This window comes from Enhydra lutris, unplaced genomic scaffold (genome assembly GCF_002288905.1).
Source record: "Enhydra lutris kenyoni isolate GAN:26980312 unplaced genomic scaffold, ASM228890v2 scaffoldscaffold33, whole genome shotgun sequence".
Lineage (NCBI taxonomy): Eukaryota > Metazoa > Chordata > Mammalia > Carnivora > Mustelidae > Enhydra > Enhydra lutris.
Genome location: NW_019154117.1, coordinates 23,397,751 through 23,423,708, shown reverse-complemented (window position 1 = coordinate 23,423,708; position 25,958 = coordinate 23,397,751). Strand labels below are relative to the sequence as shown.

At 44.5% G+C, this 25,958-nt stretch overlaps 1 protein-coding gene across 5 annotated transcripts in view; it reads right to left on the bottom strand.

The window, feature by feature from the left end:
* The window catches only part of LOC111153613 (neurotrophic receptor tyrosine kinase 2), a 318,559-nt gene that overhangs the window by 190,822 nt on the left and 101,779 nt on the right, over positions 1 to 25,958 (bottom strand). The window contains exon 12 of one of the 5 annotated variants that reach the window (XM_022512750.1): positions 3,540 to 5,581. The exons of the other annotated variants lie outside the window; for them this stretch is intronic. Coding sequence (XP_022368458.1) covers positions 5,544 to 5,581 — 38 coding nt within the window. The 3' untranslated portion in view covers positions 3,540 to 5,543. Of the gene's footprint in view, positions 1 to 3,539; positions 5,582 to 25,958 lie in introns of those variants that run through there. 5 annotated transcript variants of the gene reach the window in all.

Sequence of the window (25,958 nt, the reverse complement as noted above, 5' to 3'; positions counted from 1 at the left end):
GGACCTGGGTCATTCCAAGTTCTTAAAATACCAAAGGACTTTCCCACAGAAAGTAGGTTGTTCGTTATTTGTTTGCTTTTTTCTTTTTTTTTTTTTAATTCCCTTCAACTTTTGTTTTCTAGGACTGTTTTTTAGCCAACAAAAACATGTCCAATGCAAGAATCAGTTAACAATAAATGTATAATTCACAATGATGGAAATTTAAAAAGTCCCTTTTGAGGGAGAGATGTATTCCAAGACCTATCGTGAGTTTGGGACTCCCCCAAAATACTTGGTGACATCTCTCACACTCTTCCTTCTGACACCTTTTGTCTTGATCACCGTCAATGCCACACAGGGTGATGGTATGTGTCTGAGGGAGGGAGAGAGGTATACAAGGCCCTACACAGAATGCAAGACACATGGAGATGAATTATAAAACTTTATTGGCTTGTTAAAAAAAATGAATGAATTCAGCAAGTACATTTATGGTCTATCCACATTGTTAAAACAGCACTTAAAAATAAAATAAAAATGATTATCCATTATTTACAGGAAATGTGAAAAAATGACTTTAAAACCTGGAACATTATGGGGAAAAACAGGACATGCTTATGATTCACAGACTGCCTATGGATTACAGCAAATGGTTTTGAATAGGAAGTGAATGAAACCCAAGTATTTGTCTTTCTCTGGAATCTCTTGCTAGTTTTTTTTTTTCCTCCTTCCATTTTTTCCTTTTCAGCTTTATTGAAGTGTAATTAGCAAATAAATTTATAAGAGAGTTAAAGGGTACAATGTGATGATTTGATATACCTAAACATTGTGAGCAGAATCTCTTGCTTTTTTATATTTGATTATGCTTCATTCATAAATGGAAGAATAAAGGGGGTTAAAATCTCCATTCTTTCCTTGGCTTCTCATGCATTTTTTTTTTTTTTCCGTGAAAACTAAGATGCGGCCAATAGCATCCTATCTCGGGTGCTCGCTAATGACCATCCCAAGACTCCACTGTGGCATTTGCCTGAATGAAACCCAGAGAGATCTCACCATCAGAATCAGATGGCCAAGGGGTTCCCTTGTCCCTGATGACCGAAACAAGGAAACAGACTAACCCGAGTGGAAAGCCGCCTTCTGTGACAACTGTTTCCATGTCATCCTCTGGGTTGGGAGTTCTGTTCACTTAATTCCATCTGGCAGCACCCCACAGAAAATTATATTCTTGCCCTGACTGGGAGAGTCCTTAACCTTCCAGGTTAAACCCGGACTAAACCTTCCTGGTTTAACTTTCCTGGACTAAACCCGGCACGGCTCGTGGGCACTGCAGGTGTGTGAACACAGCAGAACACACTTAATGAAATGGCGGCCTCCGCCCCAGTTTCCTTGGAGTCCAGTCTGCGGGACCCCAGGGGGCCCCCCAACCTTGGCTAGCCAGGAAGGGCACAGCCCACAAGGCTGGCCATGGGCACCCAGTGAAGGCCCCAGATGATACGAGTCCCATCCCTCCAGCGGCCCTCCCTCTGCCTCTGGTCTGGACGAGGCAAGGTGAAATGAGCTTCCCTGCTGTGTGAGGGGATGAGATGAAAACCAGGGAGGAGTCTGGACAGAAAGTGCCAGAACAGTGGAAAAGTGCATCTTGTGGCCTGCGGTGGCATGAGAGAGGTTAGCTGCGGCCCCGTTCACGTTTGGTCTCATGTTGCAACGAACAACAACGAGAAGAAGCATGTGCAAAGCAACCAAGAAAGCAAAGGGAAACCAGCCCTCTTGTTTGTCATGGAGTCAGTTGAGACCGCTAGAGAGAAAGAGAGAAAAGTCAGAAATTTCACGCAGATCAAGAAAAGAAGAGAGACAGGGGAAGCGCCTCCATCACACGTGCTCCGGCACCTGGCAGGGAGCTGAATTCCTGCCTTGCTCTCCTTGAGCTGGTGGTGCTTCGTACAGCCCCGCAACCATGGCCTTGGCTCTGTCTGGGGCACGCCTCGAGCCCTAACTACCCGGGTGTCCTTCGGAAGAGCTGGAAGCAGCAGCCCACCCACCCCCTCTGCGCCCTGTGTGGCGGGCAGGGGCTGATACAATTTCCTTCTCCTCTGTGCCCCCTACTTTTGGAAAAAACATTTGATTGATCAAAAATGAAATGGGTCTGGGCTGAGAGACCGGGAGTGAAAACCCAAGAATTTCTCCCATGGGGGAAGCTTCTTTGGCCCATTTGGCCTCAAACTGGTGTCTCTGGGGACATCAGTGGAGTTGCCATTGTCTCTTAGTGTGTCTCAGCTACCTCCAAGGATCTCAGGGGGACCCCATTCAAGACACATGGCCTGAGCCAGACCTCCTGAGGTGGCAAGCCTGTTTCCCGTTTCCCAGCAGCCACACCAGTGGATCAAGGACCCGAGAAGGGGCCTGCGTGCTCTCTCATCAAGTCCCATCCGAGGGGGCCAGGCAACAGGGATGCTGGTGAAAAGAAGGCCACGTGCGACAAAACAGGAGGCAGGACTTTCTAGGTTGTCAACAGCCACTCAGAAGTGGGGCCAGTCAGAAATGGAGGGAGAACAGTGTCTCGAGAGTCCCAGGCAGAGTGACAGAGCCAAGACCCCAGCTACTGGAAGTCCCAGGAGAGCCCCAAAGGCCAGGGGCATGCTGCAGATCCCTGGGGCCCCAAACTCCATGGCGAAAAGGCTCTCAACTGCTACACAGGGAAGTGTGTTTGCAAAAGAAAGATAGTAGGAAACAGAGGAACAATGATGTTGCTTTAAGACAAAAGTAACAAACTAGCAGCCCGCAGACACGTTTTGTTGGCCTACATAATGTTTTAAAAATAACTGAGCCAACTCTTTAAAAATAGGGACATTTCACATTAAAAAAAAAAAAATCCAGGTTTCAAGTTTCTCTTAAAGAATCAGATTTGGGAATCCAGGGCCCGGTTCCCGGGAGGCAGGAGTTGGCTCCGCAGGGCTGTGCGTGCCCGTGCCCAGTGCACGCCCTTTACGAAGGGTACCTGCCTGGCACTGAGACGCCAGGTCCTGGTCGGTGGGCAATGGAGTTGATTTCAGCAAAAATGCTGCCTGGCCTTTTCTAATGCTGAAAAAAAAATGCACGATACGTGTCACTAGGAAGCTGTATAAAGACGTCTTGTAGGGGACATAAAAAAGCAAAAGATGAAAGAGGGTGGTCTAGAGGATAGAAATGAGGAGATATGTCACTGACTGTGGTCTTCGGGGATTAAAGAAAAATGAAAAGCAAGGAACACAAGAACCATATGAAACAATTTTCTAATAGCCTGCTGTTTTCATCGTTCCCTAGGAGATGTCAACTGCTCTTTGATATATTAAATTGCCTTATCTGTCCACTTCTCTTCATTTTAAAACAAAAATCTACCCTGCAAGTCTTCTAGCTATTGAGTACAAATATTCTTTTTTTCCTCTGGGTCTGGGAAATGTACAAAATAGTTATTAAACAATTCATTGCCTTTTTCTTTTTTTTTTTTTCATTGCCTTTTTCTAGTTCCATGGAATAAAATACAAAAGGTTTAAAAAAAAAAAAAAAAAAAAAAAACCTTGTACCAAATGGCCGATATTTAAGAATGCTTGAGGTACTGACAGCCTCTGCTCGGCTCTCAGTGTGAATTTCCTTTTCCTTCCAGGGTTCAAGATTTCTGCAATTAGCTGGGCTCTTGGTAAATCGACAGCTTTGGGAGAGATCAAAATCTAAGTGGCGACAGGAATGTCATTTAGCATAGAGCAAGAAAATGGGAATTCAGGGAATATTCAGATTCCCCTCAACACCACGGTCCAGCTGCTCTCCCACTCAAATGTGTCTTTGGAAAGCACAGGTTTGGGAACAAGCAGCCCGTGTATGCTTTGGAGAAACTGCCCCTCTGTCGGAGGCAGGGGTATGGAGTAGCCAAGTTCAATGCTGTAATCCATAGGACCCTGTGAAATGTCTGCATCAAGCAATAACATACTTAGTGGCTAATGTAAAAGATACAGTATAAAATATTCATCATGGATAATCCTTTTATATCAGGTGGTACCTAAATGGATCCTGGTTTATTAAGATTAATGCCTGGGTTACACAGGATGCAAAACAATGTTTCCAAACACGCTGGACTAGTTAAAACTCTATATCCTTAAAGCTGAACTGCAAAACTTGAGTAACTATTTCCTATTTCAACCCCACCCCCAAAAAAGGAATTTTTTTCAAATATCAGTAAGATTCCCGTCCAGCCACGGCGTTGATGAGCATGCCTTCATGGTCAGAGCTGATCCTGCTTTCAAGTGAAATGTTCCGGGCCTGGCTCTGCCGTCCACCTCATGAGAAAAGTTGAGGGGAGGTGGGGCAAGAGCAGCTGAACCTGTCTGCGGGACAGGGATCCTACCTGGCACAGACCGCGCGAAGCGGACCAAGGTCACTGCAGTGGCCAAGTGAGGGAAACAGGGGTCTGTGATGGGACTGAGGCTGGGACGCCGGATCTGTCGATCCCAGGCTACCCTCTTGCAATGAGGCTGGATCGGATAAAGCACAGACTCATTACCTCTGTGCTGCTGGGGTCAGGAAGAGCCTTCCTGCCCATGAAAACCAGCAGCAGTGTAGTATGGAGTAGGGGACTATCCTTCTTAGAATATGGTCTCCTGCTCCCAGCAGGCCAGCCATTCTGCCCGCAGACCTTTTCAGAGTAGAAAAGCTACAGTTCTGTCATGGGAACAGCATGAGATACTGCGGCCTTCTCACTAGGAAACTTCTAAAAAGCAGGAGGATCGCAGGGGGCACATAAAAGGACAAGCGCGCCCTATGTGTCTGTTTCGCTCTTGTAGTTATTCTGAAACTGACTACGCCTAACCTAGATCTACAGCCCCCGACCATGGAACTGCTTTTATTTTTCGCCTGCTAACAAACTTTAGAAAAATCATTAGCGTTGATTGCATGACTCTGGACCTTTATTGCCAGTGAAGGAGAGGACCTCTCAGTGGCCTTGCCAAGTCCCCACAGCGATGCCCTTGACTTTCTCAGTCGCTTCATTGTAGAAGGAGAATAGAGACTTCTGAATTCAGTCTTCATTACACATCAACAGAAAACAATACTAAGCTACATGTTACGTGGAGATTAGGCTGTTTAGTGTGTTCTTATACCTGTCCCTAAATTTAGATTTTTTTTTTTTAAACTTTGCAGTTCACCTTTAAATGAACAGAAACATAAGAATTAATACATTTCCAGTATGGTCAAAGAGCGCTCCTTTCCGAAGAGAAGCATAATCCAATGGACTTCCATGTCACTTTCTTATTCGAACAATTGCAAGAACAAAAGAGAAGCATTAATTTAAGATGTTTTCTTGAGTGTTTGCTTAGCAGCCTGGGAGCTGCCTCTGCAGCAGGTGCTCCCCAAACATAGCTCACGACAGCCGCAGGCTTCACACGGGACCTCCTGCAAACACCACCCACAGCTACCAGAAAAACCCCAGCTACGCGGCACTTCCCGGGAGAAGCCAACGCCCGTCCCAAGAGTCCAGCTTACAAGGCAGCATCAACCAACAAGCACCACAGCCCCCTTCTCTGTCTTTTCCTTTATTTCAGCTACCCATCCAGTGGGATCTTATGAAACAAAACAAAACCTAAAAGAAACACAAAATAAAACATAAGTCATGCTCAAAACAAAAAGCAATGGAAATTAACATACAAGCACAATCAATTTTAAAGAGAACTTAATAAATAGTCAAAATCAACACACAACATGGAATATGCTTTAAAACATAAAGGAATAGATAATCACAGAACAGAAATTGGGAGAAAAACGTGCATCGTATTGTCAAGCCACGTGGTTTTAAACTTCCAAACCGATTTTACGTGGCCCAAGAAACACAGGAAAGACATGTACATAGCTCTGCACAACGGTCTCAGATGTTAACATCCTAATTCAAGGAGGAGAATTGTGTGTACAATATAGACGAGCCCTGGAGAATTTTTATGCATAGCAAAGGAAAAATAAATAAAACTCAACAACAAATATCTACCCAAATACTGACTTTCTTTCCCCACTTCATTTCATCAGATTATTTCTAAAATGATGGATTCATTACTCAGCAACCAGATCAGAGAACTGGCTAGCTTAAGCTGTGAAATACTGGACCACACAAAGATTTAGATTCTTTTCCAGGAATCCTAATATTAAATAATTAATTGCCTAAACTCACTGAAGTATCATACCATACACATGACATTCACACATAGATAGATGGAACATCTATTACATAACATATGATATGTAGCATACATATGTGGTATATTGCCTTATATATATTGCATGTATAAGACATATAGTATATGTAAATATTATATATGTAATATATAATAATATTAATTAATCCTGCAGACATTAATTGAGCAGTGACCAAATAGGAGACACTACAGTAGACGATACGAAAATAAAGAAAATGGACCTCAAAGACTTCACTGTCACGCAGATGTAGAAAGATGAATACATTACTTGCACAATAAATAACAGCTAATCCACTTGGTACCAAGCTTTCTTCTATGCTCTTTGTCCAAATGAGCCCTCTTAAGTTCCCAATAACCTTATGAGGTCGGTTCTATTATTGCACCCACTTTCCCGGTGAGAAAACTGAGGCCTTATGGGCAAAGCAGTTTGCTGGAGGCCTGACAAAGTGTGGGCCAGAGATCAGATTCTGACCCAGGAGATTGTCCTTGACAGCCACCTTGCCCTGGCCCTGTGGGGAGGACGAGATCCCTCCTACTTCACTAGGAAAACCCAGCGAGAACAGGGGAGATTCATCCCATCAAGTTCTTGTGTGTAATCTGCATGAAGCGTCATCAGATCCCTAGGTGACAAAATCGATGACATCATCGTAGAAACCCTCAAGACATGCTCAAGTTCAGCTTCGGAAGGCACTTCTAAACCCAGCCCTCCAGACTCTGGATCTTCTGCAACCTGGAGTCTGGTCTGCCGGGCGCTGGTGTCATCTGCCTCCAGAGCTGTAATTACCACCAGCGATCTGTGTCATCATTTACAACACTAGAAGAGTCTACCAAGCTCATTTCCACGGCTCTTCTCCCTCCCGCCCTTCCAAGTCTCAGGAAAAACACTCGATACGGACGCCAAACATCGCTCATGGATTTAATCATCCACAAGGCACGGAGCTCGCAGGACGTGCACAGCGGAGCCAGTGAAGGCTCCTTCATTCCGGACGTGAGTCTCTTTTCTCCAAGTCCAGCCTCCAGGCAGGATTAGTGCCCTGGCTTTAGGGTGCACTGCGACACATAGGACAAGCATGCCAAACACACTAACCAAACACCTTTGGTTTCTAAGAGGGTGGGTCTCAAATTCCTTCCCACTGAAACAATAGGATTAATATCAGGATATCAAGTTTGCCAATAAAAACAGGAGGAACTCGTTGATACAAATAGAAGACATCATCCCCAAGCCAAAAGACTGGTGGATTCGATATATCACTCACTCTCCGCACATTTAATTTTGAAACGCATTTGACTTTAAAACAGTAATAATAATAGAACGGACTAAACTGTTAAAGTGAGCCTGATTTCGTTCCAATGGGTTGATGGCACAGGAACTCTTAAGTGTTTATTCATGTCAATGTGTTTACAGCAGGCCCCAAGCCACCCTTCCTTTGCTTCCATTTGCCATTTTCCTCCCCGAGGCCCGCCCAAGCTTGTTATTACAGTTTGGGAAATAATGAGCTTTGCCAGATGGGAGATCTCGGGGCTGCCATTCACTCAGGCTGCAACTGCATCCACCCCTACTTAAACAGATGTCAAGTGTCCCTCTTCAACCTCCTTCTGCTTTGCCTTTCGTGATGCATCCTTCTCCAAGAACCTTACCTCAGCGCCACACGCCCACACCACCAGCGGAGTAAAGCCAACCAGAATAACACACGGGACGTCTTGTGAGGAAAAGCCAGGCTGCTGCGATGATAAGCCGTGCACGGTGTCAGCATTCAACTGCTACTACCTCCTCCCTCCGCCTCCAGGAAGGCAAGTCAGATTCCTCTCTGATACACTTGATCTTCACAAGCCCACTGACGCACTAGAGATACGTCACCAGATAGTGAAAACCAGTCTGATTTCAAGATTTGACTCTTTTTTATAAGGAAATGTACCTGGTGCTTCCTAGTTCTAAGGAGTTGATAGCAAGATTCAATCAGGGCCCCAGTTTACCTACCAGGACCTCCCTAACGTTTGCCTATTCGAGTTACAAGAAACTCAAGGAAAGGGACACAAAATGATATCAAACAATAGATCATTATTTTCTCCTAGTGAGGGGGAAAGTTTTTAGACCACAACAAATGGCTGAACATCTTGTGGGTTTAGCAGCCAAACGAGCTGTCTAGCTTCTGAGCCTGAAATATAGATATTTTGACAATGTGACATTCTGAAGGATTTGCAGCATTCCGATGGTACATGGTAGTTATCGTGAGAACGGCTCTTTTATCAAAAAAAAAAAAAAAAAAAAAAAGAACGAAAAAACTTGCGAGAAACTTTGCCACTGCTGCCGGCATGAGCTGATCTAAATAAGAACAAGGATAAAGCAGGTGCTGTCAAAAATGGGACGTAAAGTCGAAAGCAGCGAGAAACCCAGGATGTGTCCTAAAACTCTGTCCCTGCTGCTTGCTTATTTCAGATCTGCTCATTGACCTCTTCAAAGGGATGGACGGGGCGGGGGAGGTGAAGGTCAGTGAAGCGCTGTGCTTTCTTTACCACTGGCTTCCGATCCATTTAGATTTATTTACATTCAAACGTGCACACATTTCCCTCCTATAACTCAGAAGCAATCAGCCATAAAATGGCAAGGATCTGCAGCACATTTAAATTAGCAGCAATTTATCTGGAGCAAAAGGAAAACTGCTGAGTGGAAAGGAAGCGAAAGGAATGGAAGAAAGACACAGCTGTTTGTCTAAAAAAGCAAATCTTATCTCATTTGGAGAATTCAAGCAGCGAATTGCCAACTTGGGCGTCCGTGTGGCATGCTGCCACTTTGGAGACCGGATGGTGGCCGGGGTGCCAGCAGAGTGGCTCACCTTCCTCAGAGAGCAAAGCAAAGGCTTCTCGAACCTTCTGGGAAATGTCTACCAAGTAAAATCAACGGATAAATTTCTATGTTTTCATCGCACTAGGTGCCTCGAACCCAGGGAGTGCAGAGAGCTTTCCACCACCCTTTAGACTTGAGCTGGGTGTAATTCTGCTTTATTTCAACACTGGGGCTTAAACGCCCATTGTCCTAATTTGACATTTGTGGAGCATCTAATATACGTTGGTTGTTACACCAACGATCCCTTGCCATCAGCCTTTTCTATTTTATAGGTGACTCGCTAGACCCACACGGCCAATGTGATGTATCCAAGGTCACCCACAAATCCAAACTCAGACCCTCTGGGCCATCAGTCTCTCTTGTACAGTGGCATCACCTGTAGCAGAAATGTCCCAACACATAAGCCAGGTCCTGGATCTTCCTTCTTCAAGCTCATTCCAGAAGTTGCTTCCCCATCCTTCAGATACCACTGTCCCTTCCTGAGGACAGGCTTTGTCCACATGCCATCTCTTGCCCAAGATCCCCTTCCACCCAGCAAGCTCTCCTTACAGAAGCCTTGACCATGCTTGAAGGTCCACTCAAAAACCATTTCTACGAGCATTTAGTTGACGGGCCTCCCAGCCTCTATGACATTCAATTCCATTCATTCACATAGCCCACGTCTCTACCTTTTTAAACTTGTATTTCTTTTCTACTTCCCTGCATCCTAGACTATAGGCCACAGGATGGCAAAGAGAGCACATCTAGCCATCCTCTGTGCTTGCACAATACCAAGGTGCGTTGCACAGTGCCTTGTACAATACCAAGGGCGGGATGCGTTTTGAGTTTTAGAATAGTGATGTCTAAACTTTGAGTTTTATCAGAGGACTTTGATGGACTCGGTAACAGAACCAAAACGGAGGGGAGTGGAGCGTACGACACAAGGTAGGATCTACTGTGTCTCACTCGTAACTGGGCTCATCAACGCACTTCAAAGCTTCCTGCAAAGAGTCACGTATTTGCTCGGAAGTGTAGTGAAAGTTACAGTTAGACATGCAGACACCCAGTGAGTGCCTCCTGCAGCATTTTAAGCTCCTGGGGAAAAGGTGCCAGACTTAGTTTATTCTTTCTTGTGATGATCAAAACCACTGTGGGCGTTGGACAAGGAACACTGTTGTCCATTTCTTCACGGAAGATGAACAACTAAAAATAAATGGCTGAGGATGGTCGGCGAGGTTTTCCAAGCTCTGGTTTGACTTTACAAAATACAGTTTAGTTACGAGCTAAAAGTTAAAGCAGGAAACACAAAGTTCTTGGCAAACTCGGCAGTGTAAGGAAAGCCAAAGCGATTGCACAATTAAAACTCAAGGATTCTAAGGAAGATGTGGTCCGATCAGCAGGGTCTGATGACAAGTGTCCCAGGGCTCAACGGCTCCCATGTCAGGGACTTCAGAAAAGATCAATGATATGGTCTCTATCTGGGGAATCACCTAAAAATGCTACAAGTAGAGTAGGGGAGAAAAAAAAAAAAAGACTGAGTTTGTGGTCGAGGGGCATTAAGATTAAGCAACCACGCTGAGACACCCCAATCTATTGTTCTCCCGTGGGGTGTGTCTAGCCTTCTGGCTCCCTTCAGTGAGTATATATTGCAAAATCCATAGGGTAGCTCTTTGCAACAGGAAATGACATCTTCTTATAGCCATCGTTCCGCAGTTCCCAGACCAGAGAGGCTTGCCAGTAACTCTTTCAGTACACGTGGACATGGAATTAGAACTCTCCATGCAGAAGACCATGCGTCCCCTGCTGCCAACACAGATTTGTGTCTGGCTTTGCTTTTGCTGAAACACTCTAGCTGGCGATTCTTCCGAATCTATGAAGCCAGAGTACTAGAACCTTCCATGTCCAAATAGGAGACAAGTGGCCTCAAACCTATTGCTTAATTAACTTACAGCGACGTCAGATTTGCAAGAACCTCCAACATACCCAGTGGAAGGTGCCTGGCTCTGCTCAAGCGTGGCCGAAACCATGACACGCAGACCGCAGATACGTTTCTAGAAGAGTCAATTACGCGTAAAACAAGCAAGAGGGAACAAGTGCCGAGGGTCAGCCTGAGCTCGTCTGATGATGACCATGACGGTGGTGGTGAAACTAAGCAGGGGGTGGAAGGAGGACGAGCAGAGAGAGGAGAAGGACTTCAAGCAAGAGGAGTCGCTGTCAATGCACGCGGGAGACCTCAAGCATGTAAAGGGGGTGGCCACGGTTATTGGAGAGTGGAAGGAGAGATCAGAAAGCTGCAGAGCAGGATTTGGAGTGCAAGTCCAAGGTTAAGCTGACCCGCAAAGGAAGAGAGAAAGTCAACATCTAGTCTGTGCTGATGCGCTGCTTTTTCAAGAGGCATCCCAAGCCCTACCTAGCTCAGAAACAAAGTCAGAAGACTGTTCCCACTAAGGATGCTTGCTGAGAAGAACAGTCAGGCGGACTTTCCTGTGCCCCCTGTCTGCCTCCTGTTGCAAAGCCTGGAGGTCAGAGCGGTTAATGGTTCCAATTAAGCAGAGAAGATCAAACAAATTATCTTCACTTGAGTAGAGGTAGCTTATAAATCTCATCTGCATTTCAACGAGCTCAGGGCACAAGATAATGAAACCCCAAACGCCACGTATTCCAGAATGCAAAACAAAGAGAGGTGGGGTTGATAAACCCAGGAACTGGCTACACAAAACTCTGAGTTACCCAAACCCCACTCTCCCCCCACCCCCCAGAGCAGGACAGGAGCAAGGCCTTCATTCTGTCTGGTCGTGGACATCTTGCAAAGTAGGTTGCCTCTGGAAGAGCTGCCAAGTCCACTCGGGGAACAGAGCTCCAGCTTTGCATGGAGTCCGGCCCGGGGGGGTCACTCCCCAGCCCTGCAAGGGCTCCTGTGTGTTGCTGCCACATCACCTCCTCCTCACTGTCGCCTGCCCCCACGCAGTAACATTACCTTCTACGGCGCATGGTCCTGCTCCCAGGCCACAGATCTGTTCTACACGGGAAGCTCCAGAGATATGACCCTGGCCTCAGCCTTCCTTCTAGAAAAGTGGAGGCACCCCACCTCAGAGACAAACACAGATTATGGGGCAGGAAGGAGGCCCTTCCCCCAAAACGCATGCTTTATCTCTAGGGCCTTTTCCCCCAGAACACCGCAAGCAGAACAACTTCCTCATCTCGAAGTCACCTTGCTGGGACAAGCACTAAAACGTGCCTCTCCTCCAAGAGGGGCAATGTTGGGCTGGAAAGAAGATTCATCGTGCCATTGGCCAGACTACCTGGGACATAACTGACACTGCTCTGTAAAGCCAAATTTAAAATCCCATATTGGACCCTGCAAAGGTATATCCAACTCTAACCCCAAAGATTATCCTGCACCCTAGCAAGGGTCATAAGGGAATATCCTTATACCTGCTCATCAGTCTGAACGAGCACCAGCCCATTTACACCACCAAGAAGAGGATTCACCATCCAAAAATGCTTCCTCGTCAGGAGGAACCCCCAAGACCTGGTGTCACAGCCTGTGGCTCGGCGCAGCCCTTTCTAGTAGCACGGAACCCCCTTAAGAAGCCTTGGTAAAATGGAGAGCTTATTTTATTCTCAATAGGAAGCTGAAGAAGTATGAAGTCAACTCTTGTTGTCACCCTTGGACGCATCAGACTGAGTCAGCCCGCAGAACCCGCGACTTGACCCAAGCTAGCCCTGCGTTCTAGAAGCCTCTGCTGCTCCTGACATTTTTATTTCTCAAAGAGCTCATTTTGGAACAAGTCCACGCCGTGAAGCCATCCAACTTTCCTTACTAACACCTCAAAACGTCTTACGGCAGCTGAACACGGGCCAACCCCAGCGATTCTACCTGGCAACACCCTTTCCTGACAGATGAGGAGGATTCTACTCTAAGGCCCTTCAGAATCGTTTCGTTCGGGTACAATATCTCCACAGAGAAAACTCTGGGATTTAAAGAGAGTGCATTTTTACACACGCCAGATTTCACAGTTTATTTTCCTTTTTAAATAAAGTACGCATGGCATATATGGCAAACCAAACATGACAGCTTGGTTAAGAATTAGAGTAGTCACGCCAAGAATCAACCAGAACCAAGACACTGGGAAAATAATGTATTCTGGTGGTTGTTGTGGTAGTAGTTGTTTTTTAATAAAAATTTAATGTATCCAAACATCTGACATTATTTTAAGAAATGCTTTCCAAAATGCACAGGAAGTTCTTTGCTAAATCAAAGTGATTAAAAAGGAAGGGCTATTTACCCTGTAACTCTACACACATTCTTAGTTTAAAACAGAAACCAGCATCTACGTGAGCACGAGAGGCATTCAGACACATGGAATGGACCAGTGCTTTGCCTTACGTGAAAGCAGAAAACATTTTTCAATGTCACCCAGATGAAAGGACGCAGTATAATTACATGTGCATAGCGGGAAGACTGGATTATAAATTAGTTTTTTTTTCATTCTTCATAATTATGGCCATTTACCATCCACCGTTTAACTATACAATTTCCTGGACCTTTACTTCCAGCTACTATTGGAACTAGAATTTTAATAAGCACAGTTACCCCACATTGATTATCTCCTTTGGCAATTGTGTGCAACAGATTCATTTCCACCATGAAGCCTGAAAGAGAGCTGGTGTCGCTGGTTAGAAAGCAAGAAGCAGCCTGAAGCCAGATAGACCTGAGTTTGGATCCTGTCCCTCCCCTTCCTGAGCTGTGCAGCTCTGGCCAAGTCAAGCAACTTCTCTGAATCTCAGTTACCCAACACTAGTTACAGATGAAATGAGTCTACCATAGTAGGATGACTAGAACATGAGTACCTAATACTGTCCATGCCACATACAAGTTCCTCAGCTCGGGGTAGCTGCTCAAATTATGACTCTTAACATTTAGACAAAGTGTCAAGCCTCAGACCTTCCAAAGTATCCTACTAGCTTAAAAAACTACAGCTGGAATGACCCTGTCATTGAAGACAGTTCTAGGTTTTATCAAATATGTGTTATTTACCAAAAATATGTTGAGGAAGATCAACTGCTAAGCCCGAATGTTCTAGCTTTGAATATGATGCTTCCCCTTTAAAATCCCGGTTGGAGTACTTTTCTGATTGCAAGTTATGTCCCAATTTGTGTTGTTGTGGTTTGTTGTTGTTTGTTTCTTTTGGGTGTTGGTTTTTCACTCTGCTCTAGCAGAATTGGGGGGAAAGAACATTAAAGCTAAGTGCCAACCAGAAATGAAGAGACCCCGTTTCCTAAAATAGTATTAAATAACATAAGCAAGACAAATATGACAATTTATAAAAATCATGTTTCTCTATACCTTTCCAGGTATATATAAATCATATTTCACATGCTTTTTTTGGGAAGGAGACTATCACTTGCATATGAAGTGAAAAGGAGGTTAGTGCTTCCATTTTATAGATAAAAACATTTAGGTAGAAGGGGGTTAAGTGATCCTACTTTGTTTGATCTAAGGACATGTTTCATTCATTCATCAATCACACAGTAATAAACCAATTCCCAGCAAGATACAGGACATCTTCTTAAAATATGATCTCGTGTAATTCAGCCTAGCACTCTAGGACAAAAAGTTCTCTGGCTTCCTTTCCAAAGCAAGGACTTCTGTTATCCACCAAGAAATAAGTGTTTCAAAAACCAAAGGGACTTGAAAACAGGTGAACGCTGGCTACCCCAACCACTGGGGTGTTGCTGGGATGCTCTCTCTCTACTCATGGAATCATCCTGCCTTTGCGCTTTCCCGATTTCCCATCACGAGCCTGAGCAGTGAGCTCTAACCTTGCATACAGCTCAGCGGCCATGGCAGATCATTACTTTCAACTGTATTTTCAAAGATAGGCCTAAATATACCCTTCGTTAGGAGCTATCGGGTGAAATCTCATGAAAGGAACTTGGCTCAAAAATTCCATCTTCACATGCCTGGAGTAGTAGGGTCCTCTCTGTTAGAGCCTTGGGGAGGCTGGACCATAGCCATCAGAGCCATCGGAGGCCATGCGCTGGGTCATGCCCTTTCCCAGGAGGCAAGATGTCTTTCCAGGCCAAAATGGTGACCATGGCTGGTGATACCACTCGGAGCCTGAAGGCTGGCCAGTGCCAGAGATTTCACAGCCATGGAAGAAAGTGTCTGAGAACAATTCCATAGCTTTGGTTCCCCTTCCAGAACCACACAGAAAGTTTTCACCTCCATCCACCGCTATAGGAATCCACAGTTGCATAAGCGGGGAATACATACAGACAATCAACATGAAACCACATCTCAATTGTCCTAGACACCTCTACTAGCCGCCCGGAGGCCAGGAAGGAGCCTCTTGGCAACACCTTCTTCTAGACCCAGAGTTGCCTCAGAGGCATTGCCTAGTTTCCTGCCTTCTAGCATCTTCCGGCAGCAGCTAAATGAACCAAACTCTAACTAAATTTAACGGGCTAATTGCACCTAAATTACAGTCACAAAGCCCCTTCAGAAGATTCAGTCAATTTCTTGAGGGAGAAAGTAAATGTTTTACTATATAATTATAAACTTAATTAACATAAAATAAATTAATTAGGGACTTGTGCTGGTAATGCACACCATGGTTTAGCTGTTTATTGCTGTACTTTCCAGGGGAAGATAAACCTTGAGAAGAGGGCTAACTTCTACCTCAAACCTAATTCCATCTCACCTCTCCCACCCCACTGAACTGCTTGAGTTCTGGGTTAGCCTCCGTGGCACGGCATCTAAAATCCTACAGTATTCAAACATGGATGGTTTCTGTGCTAATCTCTAGGAAAAAAAACAAAACAAAACAAACAAACCAAAAAAAAAAAAAAAAAAGCCCCAAAAATGAAAACAACCCACCCCATCCCAAACCATCCCAGCTACAATAGTTCCAAGCTGGCAGCTCACAAAAATAACAGATGATTTTCCAAAGTGATGGTTTGCTGTCCCGGAGTAAAATGACAAAACTCACCTAGAGCCGAAACAACCATCTGCCACAGATTGTTCCGCGTGGTTTGTTTGCTTGTTTGTTTTTTTAATTCTGAGAAAGAATTCAAAATTGGTACTGGCAAAGAAGGATGATTTCAGAAAAATGACCCAGTTTCCAACCTGTATTTTCTCAACTGTTGTCCTACTTTTTTTTTTTTTTTCTTTTAATCTGATGAAGGAGAGGAAGCTGAGAAAAGGAGCTTTTGAGGGTGATCTCAATGGCACGGGATAGGTTTGGGGTAAATGAAAAAAGTCTCAGGTAAGTGTTCATAATTTCTAGGAACCACGATGTGTCTCTCTCATATTTGTCTTCTCCTACACTGCCGTGTGGCTGGAGACCAGTCATACCCACTGGGAGGTAGAAAGAAGAACCGTCTAGAGTGTGGCCTCTGATGCTAGAATATGCCATGACTGTGTGAGGTCAGCAAGCTGCCTCAGTGTCCTCATCTGTGAAATGGGGCTGATGATAGTACTTAATTCAGGGTTTCTGTGCAGAGCAAATAAGCTAATACATGTCACGTGTTTGGAAATATGTCTGGCACACAATACGTGGTCCATAAATATTAGTTATTTCCATTATCTTCAGATGCTAGCACTCAGCTTTTGTCCCTTTGAAATAGCTGGTGTTTCATGTTCAAAAAGAGTTGTAAATGTTTAATGGACAGGTCTGGTTTGTTGGACAGACTAGTCCACACATGCACCAAAGGGGAAAGAATTCAGGACCGAGGCTGTGACCAGAGAATCCTCTTGTTCTGATAAGATTTCTCTCCTTGGGGCGCCTGGGTGGCTCAGTGGGTTAAAGCCTCTGCCTTCAGCTCAGGTCATGATCCTGGAGTCCCGGGATCGACCCCCGCATCGGGCTCTCTGCTCAGCAGCGAGCCTGTTTCCCCCCCTCTCTCTGCCTACCTCTCTGCCTCCTTGTGATCTCTGTCTGTCAAATAAATAAAATCTTAAAAAACAAAACAACAACAACAAAAAACTCTCCTCACTGACTCTGACAACTTTGGTGAAGAAAGGAAACTCGAAGACCCCAACCCTGGACCATGCGCCCAGCCAGTCTCACCCTCTCACTTAGAAACAAGGAAGAGAAGTTTCTGAGAGCTTGAGGAGTTTGCTCAGTGGCACAGAGCCAGCAAAGGGCAAACTCGAGACCCTTGTTAGTTTGTTGGCTACAGACTCTGAGCTGGATCGAAACATCAACATGGCGAGAATCTCTCTCATGACAGGGGGAAGCCAAAGACAGAAATGGAACCGGTTGTTTTTTGATATGAAAGTAAACATCCTGCTGCCTCTGGTCTGGGAGTTCTGAATTCATATCTGCTTAATTACCTGCATACTTTACTGTATTTTATTTTTACCCGAAACTTGATTTCCACAGGGTGGCGGGGAAGCAGAACCTGGGGGCCCAGTGTTCAGCTATCATGGAATCAACCCAGGACTGATTTCTACAGAGGCTGGCAAACGTTTTCTGTGAAGGGCTGAACAGTAAATATTTTCAACTTTTCAGACCGTACGGTCTCTGTCACAACTATTCACTCCACCACCGTAACGCAAAAGCAGCCATACAATATGTAAAGAATGAGCTGGCTGTGTTCCAATAAAACTTTATTTATAAAAACAGAAAGCAGGTCACACTTGGGCTGTAGTTTACCGACCTCCAATTAATGCAACCACCTGCCTGATGTTGTTTTTACCTTATCTCCTTTACTTTTTCCCAACTTAACCCACCTCCTTAAAATGAACGTTTGTACTGTTTCACTATTCTTACGAGGATGTGATCAACAAGCAATAGAATCGAATTTATTGTATACTAGGAAGAAAAGCCAGCATGAATTTATGAAAACTCTAAATTATGAAATATATTTAAAGAAATACACTTTTATTACTTTCATATACATATAGGAGTTGAAATTAAGCCAATAAAACATTTCCAGCTTGTTTTGGCAAGTAGGGGGTAATTCAGCCTTATCCAAGAGAAAAGAAGAAATTGAAATTGTATAATTCATCAACTTTTTTCATGAGATTTCTTCTAAAGGACTTTGAAAGTTTGTTCTCTAAGATGATGGAACAGGATTCCTACCAGTCCCATGTTTTTCTCCACTGTTAATCGATTTGGGTACTCCTCTGTTCAGAAAAGATGTCCAAATACTCTACCCAACCAATTCCTCAGTAAATTAATTATTTGTATCAGCAAGAATTTTTAACTTCCAGAAAAGCTGGATAAATTGTAATCTTACAATATCATAGATTCATGCCATCTATGAAACACTGAACTTCCTGCTCTCTGTCTAAGGGCCTCTATCTGACCATTAGTAGAATGTGAGTTGCGTATCAAAAATCCATTCACAAGCCCCTTTTCCCTTGCTTTCCACTACTTTGAGGGAGAAAAGCCAGTATACGTGATTTCCCAGTATCCCTCGAAGCTAAAGGTGGGCATAATTCTTTGCGGCTGAGCGATAGCTAGAAGTTCAGGGCAGGTGGGGTCCTCTCTTCCTGAATTAAAAGGCAAAGCCTCGCTGGAAGAAAACCTCACTGTCCTTCTTCCTCCTATCTACTTGGAGGACAGATGTGATGGCTGGAAGACACACAGCCATCTTGCGACCACAGAGTCATGAACATGAGGAAGAGGCCTACCTCTAAGGAGAGTGAAGGGCAAGGTGCAAAGAGCCAGAGTGTCCCTGCCCGCATCATTAAGCCACCATAAGCCTTGGACCCAGAACTCTTGATGTGGGAAACAAACTTGCGTTTCACTGACTGTTTGTTTCTGTTGGTTAATTGTAGTCAATGCGATCCTAAGTGACACAACTAAAGGAGGCTTTGGGTTTCTTTCTATTATTCTGGGGGCAGGAGAGAGAGACAGAGGAAGGAGGAGAGGGAGAAGCTGAGGGCTAGAAGGGCTCTACCATAGCATAGGAAAGGAATCAGCTCTCAGGTGACATCTGAGATGTAGCATCTGGGTGCACGCGGAACTCTGCAATGGCCCAAGTTATGATAATGGGCTGGGTGGGGGGCCAGGGCAGAAACGCACTAAAGATGGCTATGCAGTGGCCCCACCTTTCCCATGCCTTTGAGAGGGTCACAGAGGTGACCCTGAGAGAGGGGAGATGCACTGAGTTGCATGACTCTGGGGGTCCAGGAGAAGAGAAGGAGAACCAGGAGAAGAGAACCAAGCAAAGAAAAGACAGAGCCTAAGTATATAACTCAGGGAATCAGACACGAGGAGGAGGCACCGTGGCTGAACAACCTTGAGGTGAAACCCTAGGGTTAGGGAGAACCAAGAGAACCCCCTCGACATCTGAGGACTTGAGAGCTGGGCTGTGGCTGCTTCTGCCAAAACCTTCAGGAAGGAGCTGTACCACATATGCCCCCATTTCTGGGAGAGCTGTGGGACGGCGTCCAGCTTGACCTGGACCCATGTGCACAATGGCTTCACGGAACCCTCTGGGTTTCCCAAGAGCCCTGAGCACCAAGCAAGAACACCCACAAGTGCCTCTGGGCTCAAGAGGGGCACAGAAGGGGCCAAGATGGTCACTGGGTATGAAGGCAGCTGCTGAAACATGGGGGACACAGAAAGACCCATGCAGACAGGATGCTGGGAGCCCCAGCAGGTCTGAGAATGTCAGCAGTAGAGACCCACGATGGAGGCCAACTCCCAACACTAAAGGCCAGCAGATATCAGCACAAGTTCACTAAGAGGCAGTCCCCACCATCCCACAGGTCCCCCATGGGGGACGACAGATCCCTACACTCACTGAGTTTACTGGACATGACAACATGGAGAGGAAAACAGAGACTGTACATGTTAGACTAGGGAGGAGTTTTAACGTTTCCCCCAGATTTCACAAGATGTGCTTCTGCCTACCCATATTCTCTTACTGAAACACAGCGAGATGGAAATATGACCAAGAAAGGGGAGAAGCCCATATTTTAGACCCAGACACAGAAAAGGAATCCAAGTCCATGTAACACTAGAGTCAACCTCCAAAGTCCCTTCATAGCCAAGAACTTCCCTCCCTGGAGGATACCGGCCGCTGCCATATTTCAATGCATGAAAGAAGGAAGATGGGACAGTAACTCACCTCTTCCCCTCCCTGATTGTGTAAGGTCCTTTGTATACATTAACAAATGTAAACACGACTTATACTCGTAGCAAAGATGAGGAAACCAGGAAGATAAATAACTCCTTCAACAGCCAGTGAAACAGCTATATCCAGCCTCAAGGAGTACTGCATTGTTTTGTTGGGTTTTTTGTTTTTTGTTTGTTTGTTTGTTTTGTTTTGTTTTGGGAGTTTATTTTTGCTGTGTAATTTGATCACCAATCTGAACTGCCTTTTGGACCTGTTTATTCTCTCCCAGAGAGGAAACGAAGGTGCCATCAGTGGCCTTCACCCCATCCCATAAACAAAGGCATCCATGGCAAGGTTCAAGGATGCCCCCATTTTCAGACGATGCCTCATTCTCATTTCTAGACAACTCCTCCCTAACCTCCTTTCTTGTAATTTAATATTTTCACAGATACAGTGTCCTCTCTAACTATGTGGTTTATCTACTGTTAAATACTGTAGACGAAGGCCAAAGTATTCCTACACATAGACATCGTCTGCCCCAACAGACACATGCGTCAGTACCGAGACCCCAAGCCTCCCTGCATCACTAGACAGAAAAAGAAGATGGCGTGCACTGGCATGGAGTCAACCGGCTTATCTGGATCTTCCTCATGTTCCAAAACAGGGACCAGCACAGTCTTTTGGTAATGGACCAGGTAGTAAAGATTCCCAGCTCTGCCATCTACATGGTCTCTCTCCAAAGCAACCAGTCTCGACTCTGCTGTTTCATGGGGAGAGCAGCCACGGACAATGCCAAGCAAATGGACATGGCTGTGATCCAATAAAACTTTATTAACAAAACTGGATTTGGTCCACAGGTTCCCAGACCCCTATTCTGTAGTCATTGCTTGTTCTTCCCTCCCTTTGAAACAGAACAAAACAGAAATTCCTTCCCATTAAAGGATCTCAAAATATAGAATAAGTTTATCTATGTTGCACATCAAAATACCTTGTGGGGAAAAAATGAAAAACCCTGTTTCATAAAATTATCGTCTGTGTTTGTGACTGGGGAAACCAGTGCCGAGGGCAGGCAGATGTGCCCGAGGCAGCACAGCATTTGTGGGACGCAGCTGGGAGAAGGTTCCTGGTGGCCACATTCTCCACTCCCAGCTTCACCATAGGAGAAATGCTGCCTCTCAATTAGTAACGTACAAATAGTAGTATTTTCATTATGACTCACGCTCTGCAATTTAGGTCATGCCTACGGCAATCAATAAAACCCTCCACTTAGATTCTCCATGGCTAATTTGATGCCCCCCTTCCCCTGCCCCTAAACTGGGGGATTTTTTTTTTTTAGTTGTTTTCAATTAAGCCAATTTGTCACAGACACCTCTGTTCTCGATAGGGTATTTTCGCCCAATTTCTCCTTTGTTTTGAAAATAGCAAAGTGGGCGAAATGCATGCCCAAGTGTTTGGCTCAAACCACTACAGTTCGTGCAAGGAGTGACTGTCAATAGAAGAGAGACCTCTCAGCGATCACACACACACACACACGCACACACACACACACACACACACACACTAGCTGTCTGCCTTCACTGTCTCACCGTGCGCGTTCTGCTCACACCCTCGAGTGACTAAAATGTTAGACTCTCATGTTGCTGTGCTCATGGTGACAACGTCACACACCATGATGTGTCCATGACACGATGGCCACCATGGGAAGCATCTTCATGATGTTTCTGTTCCCCCAGTTTACAGACCAGGAAATGGAGGCTCAGGGGAGTTATCTGCCATCGATTTTGCAAGGAGGCTGTGGAACACCAAGGTCAAAGACAGCTCAGAGTTTAAATCTCTACCTTACTACTAACTTGTGACCCTGAACTACTTTCTTAACCCTGGGTAAGGCTAGAAGTTCTCATTGGTAAATGGGAATAACTAGGTGTTCTTTAAAACTGTGTTGAAAGAATCAAACGAGATAACATCTGTAAAACTCCAACGTGATGCCTTAGTACCTGGGTGAGTCTGAGCCCTAGGAAAACACCTGCATTTAACCACTGCCTTAGCCCAGAAGAATCATCATTTCACATGACTCAAAACTAGTAATTGCTCAGCAAATGGTATTGTTAGTAGTACTGTTATCATTGCCCATGGGTAGTACTATGTGGCAAGGAGGAGATTTTAATCTGAATTTAACTGATGGCAAAAGCCAATGTTTTTTCTACTGACTCAGTGACCTTCAAAGACATCCAGTGATATTTTTACTGAGAGTTCCCATAATAAGCTGAAACTGACATCAGGAAGTGAGTAAATGACAAGAACAACATTTTTTTTTCCTTATTTTACTAGCAGCATTTTACGAACAGGACAAAATCCATTTCATAATCAGCGCAGTATATCCAAAATTTGTTTGAAGTGTTTGAATGTCAGTCGAATAAAAATGTGAACTGTCTCTCTTCTTTAATGTATGAAGGGTCATGATCTACTGAAAATTGGGACCTGCCTCATTAAACAGTTATAATTAACTCTGCTCGTGATATTCCACTGTAGATTTGCTGCTGTGGCTCATAATTAAAACTAGGAGGGTAATTCGGCAGCTTTCCATGAAAGAACAATCAGGTTTTCTCTTTCACATTCCATGATGGGAACTGGGAGTAAAAATAACATTCCTGTTCCCAGGCTGGGGAATCGTAGGGTAAAGAGGCTTCCCTTCAAATGTCTGTCTGCTCACTGACAAGCCTAACAGAAAGAAATTCCCATCTGAACGTAAACCAGTTCTGGTTGTTTTATCATGTTCCCAATAGCTATGTGTGTTGAACGAGTCTAGACATTTTTCAAGCTTGAGTTGCATTTTAGACAACGTCTTTCGAATGCCAATATATTTCTGAAAAAGCCTTTCTCTCTAAAATATGAGATCCTCATCTCCAGGGTGTTGCCTCATAGGCTTGTAAAATGCATTAAAAAAAGGAATTTCTCCACTTGTTTTTACTGAATAAATAACCAAACATCAATCTACAGGCAATGTATAGAAAGGAAATACCATGGTCAAGAAAACTTTTGAAAATATTTGAGTGGTATTTTAACTGGAAACCACATGTGTTTTCTGGAACTTTTCAGGGTATCTACCCCTGATGTGTCCATATCACAGAGCACTCCCTAGAGGTCAACTTTTTACCATGACTGGTATCAGCATGAATGAGATTTCTTGGGCTTTGAGTTCGCTTGGAATGCCGCAGAAAGAACAGTTAGGTATTTGGGTCCTTTTATTATTACTTTTTCCTTTTTGACTGATGGAGACATAACCAGCTCTAAGTAAATATTAGGGCAAAGGCAGTTAAGTCCAAGATTTAAGCTTGATATTCTGGTCAAAGTCTGCAAATAATGAGATGACCGAAGGGAACACAGCTTTTGGAGGGACAGGGTCATGGGGCAGATCCCCTTTCATCTTCTACGCACCATTTTAAATGTTGGGCTGTGCGTCATCAATGTTCTTCTTAAAAGGTCTCAAGAAGGGGCGCTTGCGTGGCTCAGGGGGTTAAAGCCTCTGCCTTCAGCTCAGTCATGATTCCAGGGTCCTGGGATTGAGCCCATCAGGCTCTCTGCTCAGCAGGGAGCCTGCTTCTCCTCTCTCTCTGCCTGCCTCTATGCCTACTGTCAAATAAATAAATAAAATCTTAAAAAAAAAAAAGTCCCAAGAGAACATTATACTCATCCTAGTCAGCAGAAGTGGTAAGAAGCTCATATTTTTCTAACATGAGTAAGTTAGAGAATCTTTATTCTAAAAAAAGCTCAACTTAACAAGTAAATAAACAGAATGGGATAGGCCACTACCAAGCAAATCCTAAGGGGGCACTGTCACTTTTGAAACGAAAAGGGCTAACTAAAATAAGACAGAAATAACTGAAGACCAAACACACTGATAAAACCACCTTACACCCAGGGTTCATTTTAGTAATAATAACAGACTTATCAGTGCAGACTGGCAATCATGGGATGGTGGCTCTCTGTCTATTCCTTAGAGTCTACCTCAAACTAATCTTTCAACTCTTCAAAACTTTCCCTTCATACCCTACCACTCCCTCCTTCAACATCTCATTGGGCCTACATGGAAACCCTCTCTCCATGCACTAACCCCACACAATTCTATCAGGGTGGCTGCATGGGATGGTTTTCAAAACTCTAAAAAAGACCAGCTGCCATAGCAAATATCAACAGTGACCTTGAGTGTATTGATCAAGCTCTGTTTCTCTGCTCCAGAGGTAGGAAATTAATCAGTCTTTTAAATCATTCATGGATTCCTTTCATGTTCTCTTCTGCTCCCCCTTCCCTCACCCAAGCCAGGAATCTGTGTCCTTACATCTTTGGGGGGCGGGGAAATAGTAAAATTCCTTCTATCAAAATGTTCATAGAGAAGACTCCATTTTCTTTCACCTACTGCTTAAGAATAGCCAGGGAAAAATTTATCCACAATCAACTAAATGACTGCCTTGGGAGGATACCTGCTTTTTCCTGCTTTTGTGGGGCTGATGGTTGAGTCTCCCTCAGAAATGTATTTATATTGATAATGAAAAGAAAACGAAGAGGAGAAGGCTTTAAGCGCTTAATTTGTAACTAAAAGTTTGCTTGACTTCATTTTCCTAGCTTGAAGTTTTTTCTGATAGAGAATTTGAGATTGGCATATAAACCAAATAGGTTGATAGACTGAGAGTCTATGTACTAGGGAGAGACCCATATTAAAAATGCAACTGTAAAAAAGTGCATGGAAGAAATAGAAATATCCACTGCCTCCATTGCCTAAGACCCTAACATTTAAGCGATCTGTGGACCAACCATCTAATGAAACTCTGGGAGGAGAGGAACAAGGGCCGCTACAGGTAGAAAGATAGGTGATAAGAAAGCTGCAGGTTAGGATAAACCTGATTGATAATCTCTGTGGCCAGAGGGCAAGAAAAAGCACAGGGCAAAAAAAGAGGGGAGAAGGCTGCTGGGAGGTGTGCAGTGGACCATGTGCATGGACAAGAAAGTTCTCCCAGATTTAAGTCTCCCACTAACTCCAAGGCTGACCTTCACAAGTCCAAGGGTCATACGGGCCACGATTTCCCCAGGGAAGCTGTACAGAGCTTATGAAGACACATTCACCCATACAGTCAATACCACTCATGTAGCAGCATTTCACCATGACCCAGGGCCCCAAGTAACTGGGGGATCTGTTCACATCATCCTAATTCAGCAGATGGGTAGAGAGCCAGTGATTAGCCCAATCCCAAAGCCATGTCCCCCAGGATCCCAAGACTCTGGAGCGTGCCCCGTTCCGTTGTCCCAGTCATTATTCATGAGATCATTTCATGCCTGGTCATTATTCATGCGCATTGGTTCTGGGAGCATCATTTCAAGCTTCCAGAAATCTGAGCAGCACAACATAGAATTGCTTCTCCCTTGGTTCAAGGACAATGAAAGGTCAAAAAACAGAGTCACCAGCTCCACCGTGGCATGTCCACAATTCCTTAAAGCAGACAGAGTGTCTGCGATCACAGACATGTGATGATCTCCTGGAGCTCCATCTCTGAGAAGTCAAACATTGTGCAATATACAATCTTCCTCAAAAACAAGCTTTTCTCCCCCTTTTTAGTTTTGAGATAGCACCTCGCTTTCCATCGTGTTTTCACTTTCCCGGTGAGGTAGGATTATTAAGCCAAAATGATGAAAGGATTAGACTATAAAATAAAGAAAAAGCATATCCAATTTTGGAAAGAAACAGAAAAAGAAACCAGAAGTAGAGACAGATGGATCAAAATAACAAAAGGGAAGAGAGAGAAAAAAGAATAAGTAAAAGAAATAGTAACACTGAACATCCCGGAAAATTTGGCCAGACGACTGGTGCTGCCCAGGTT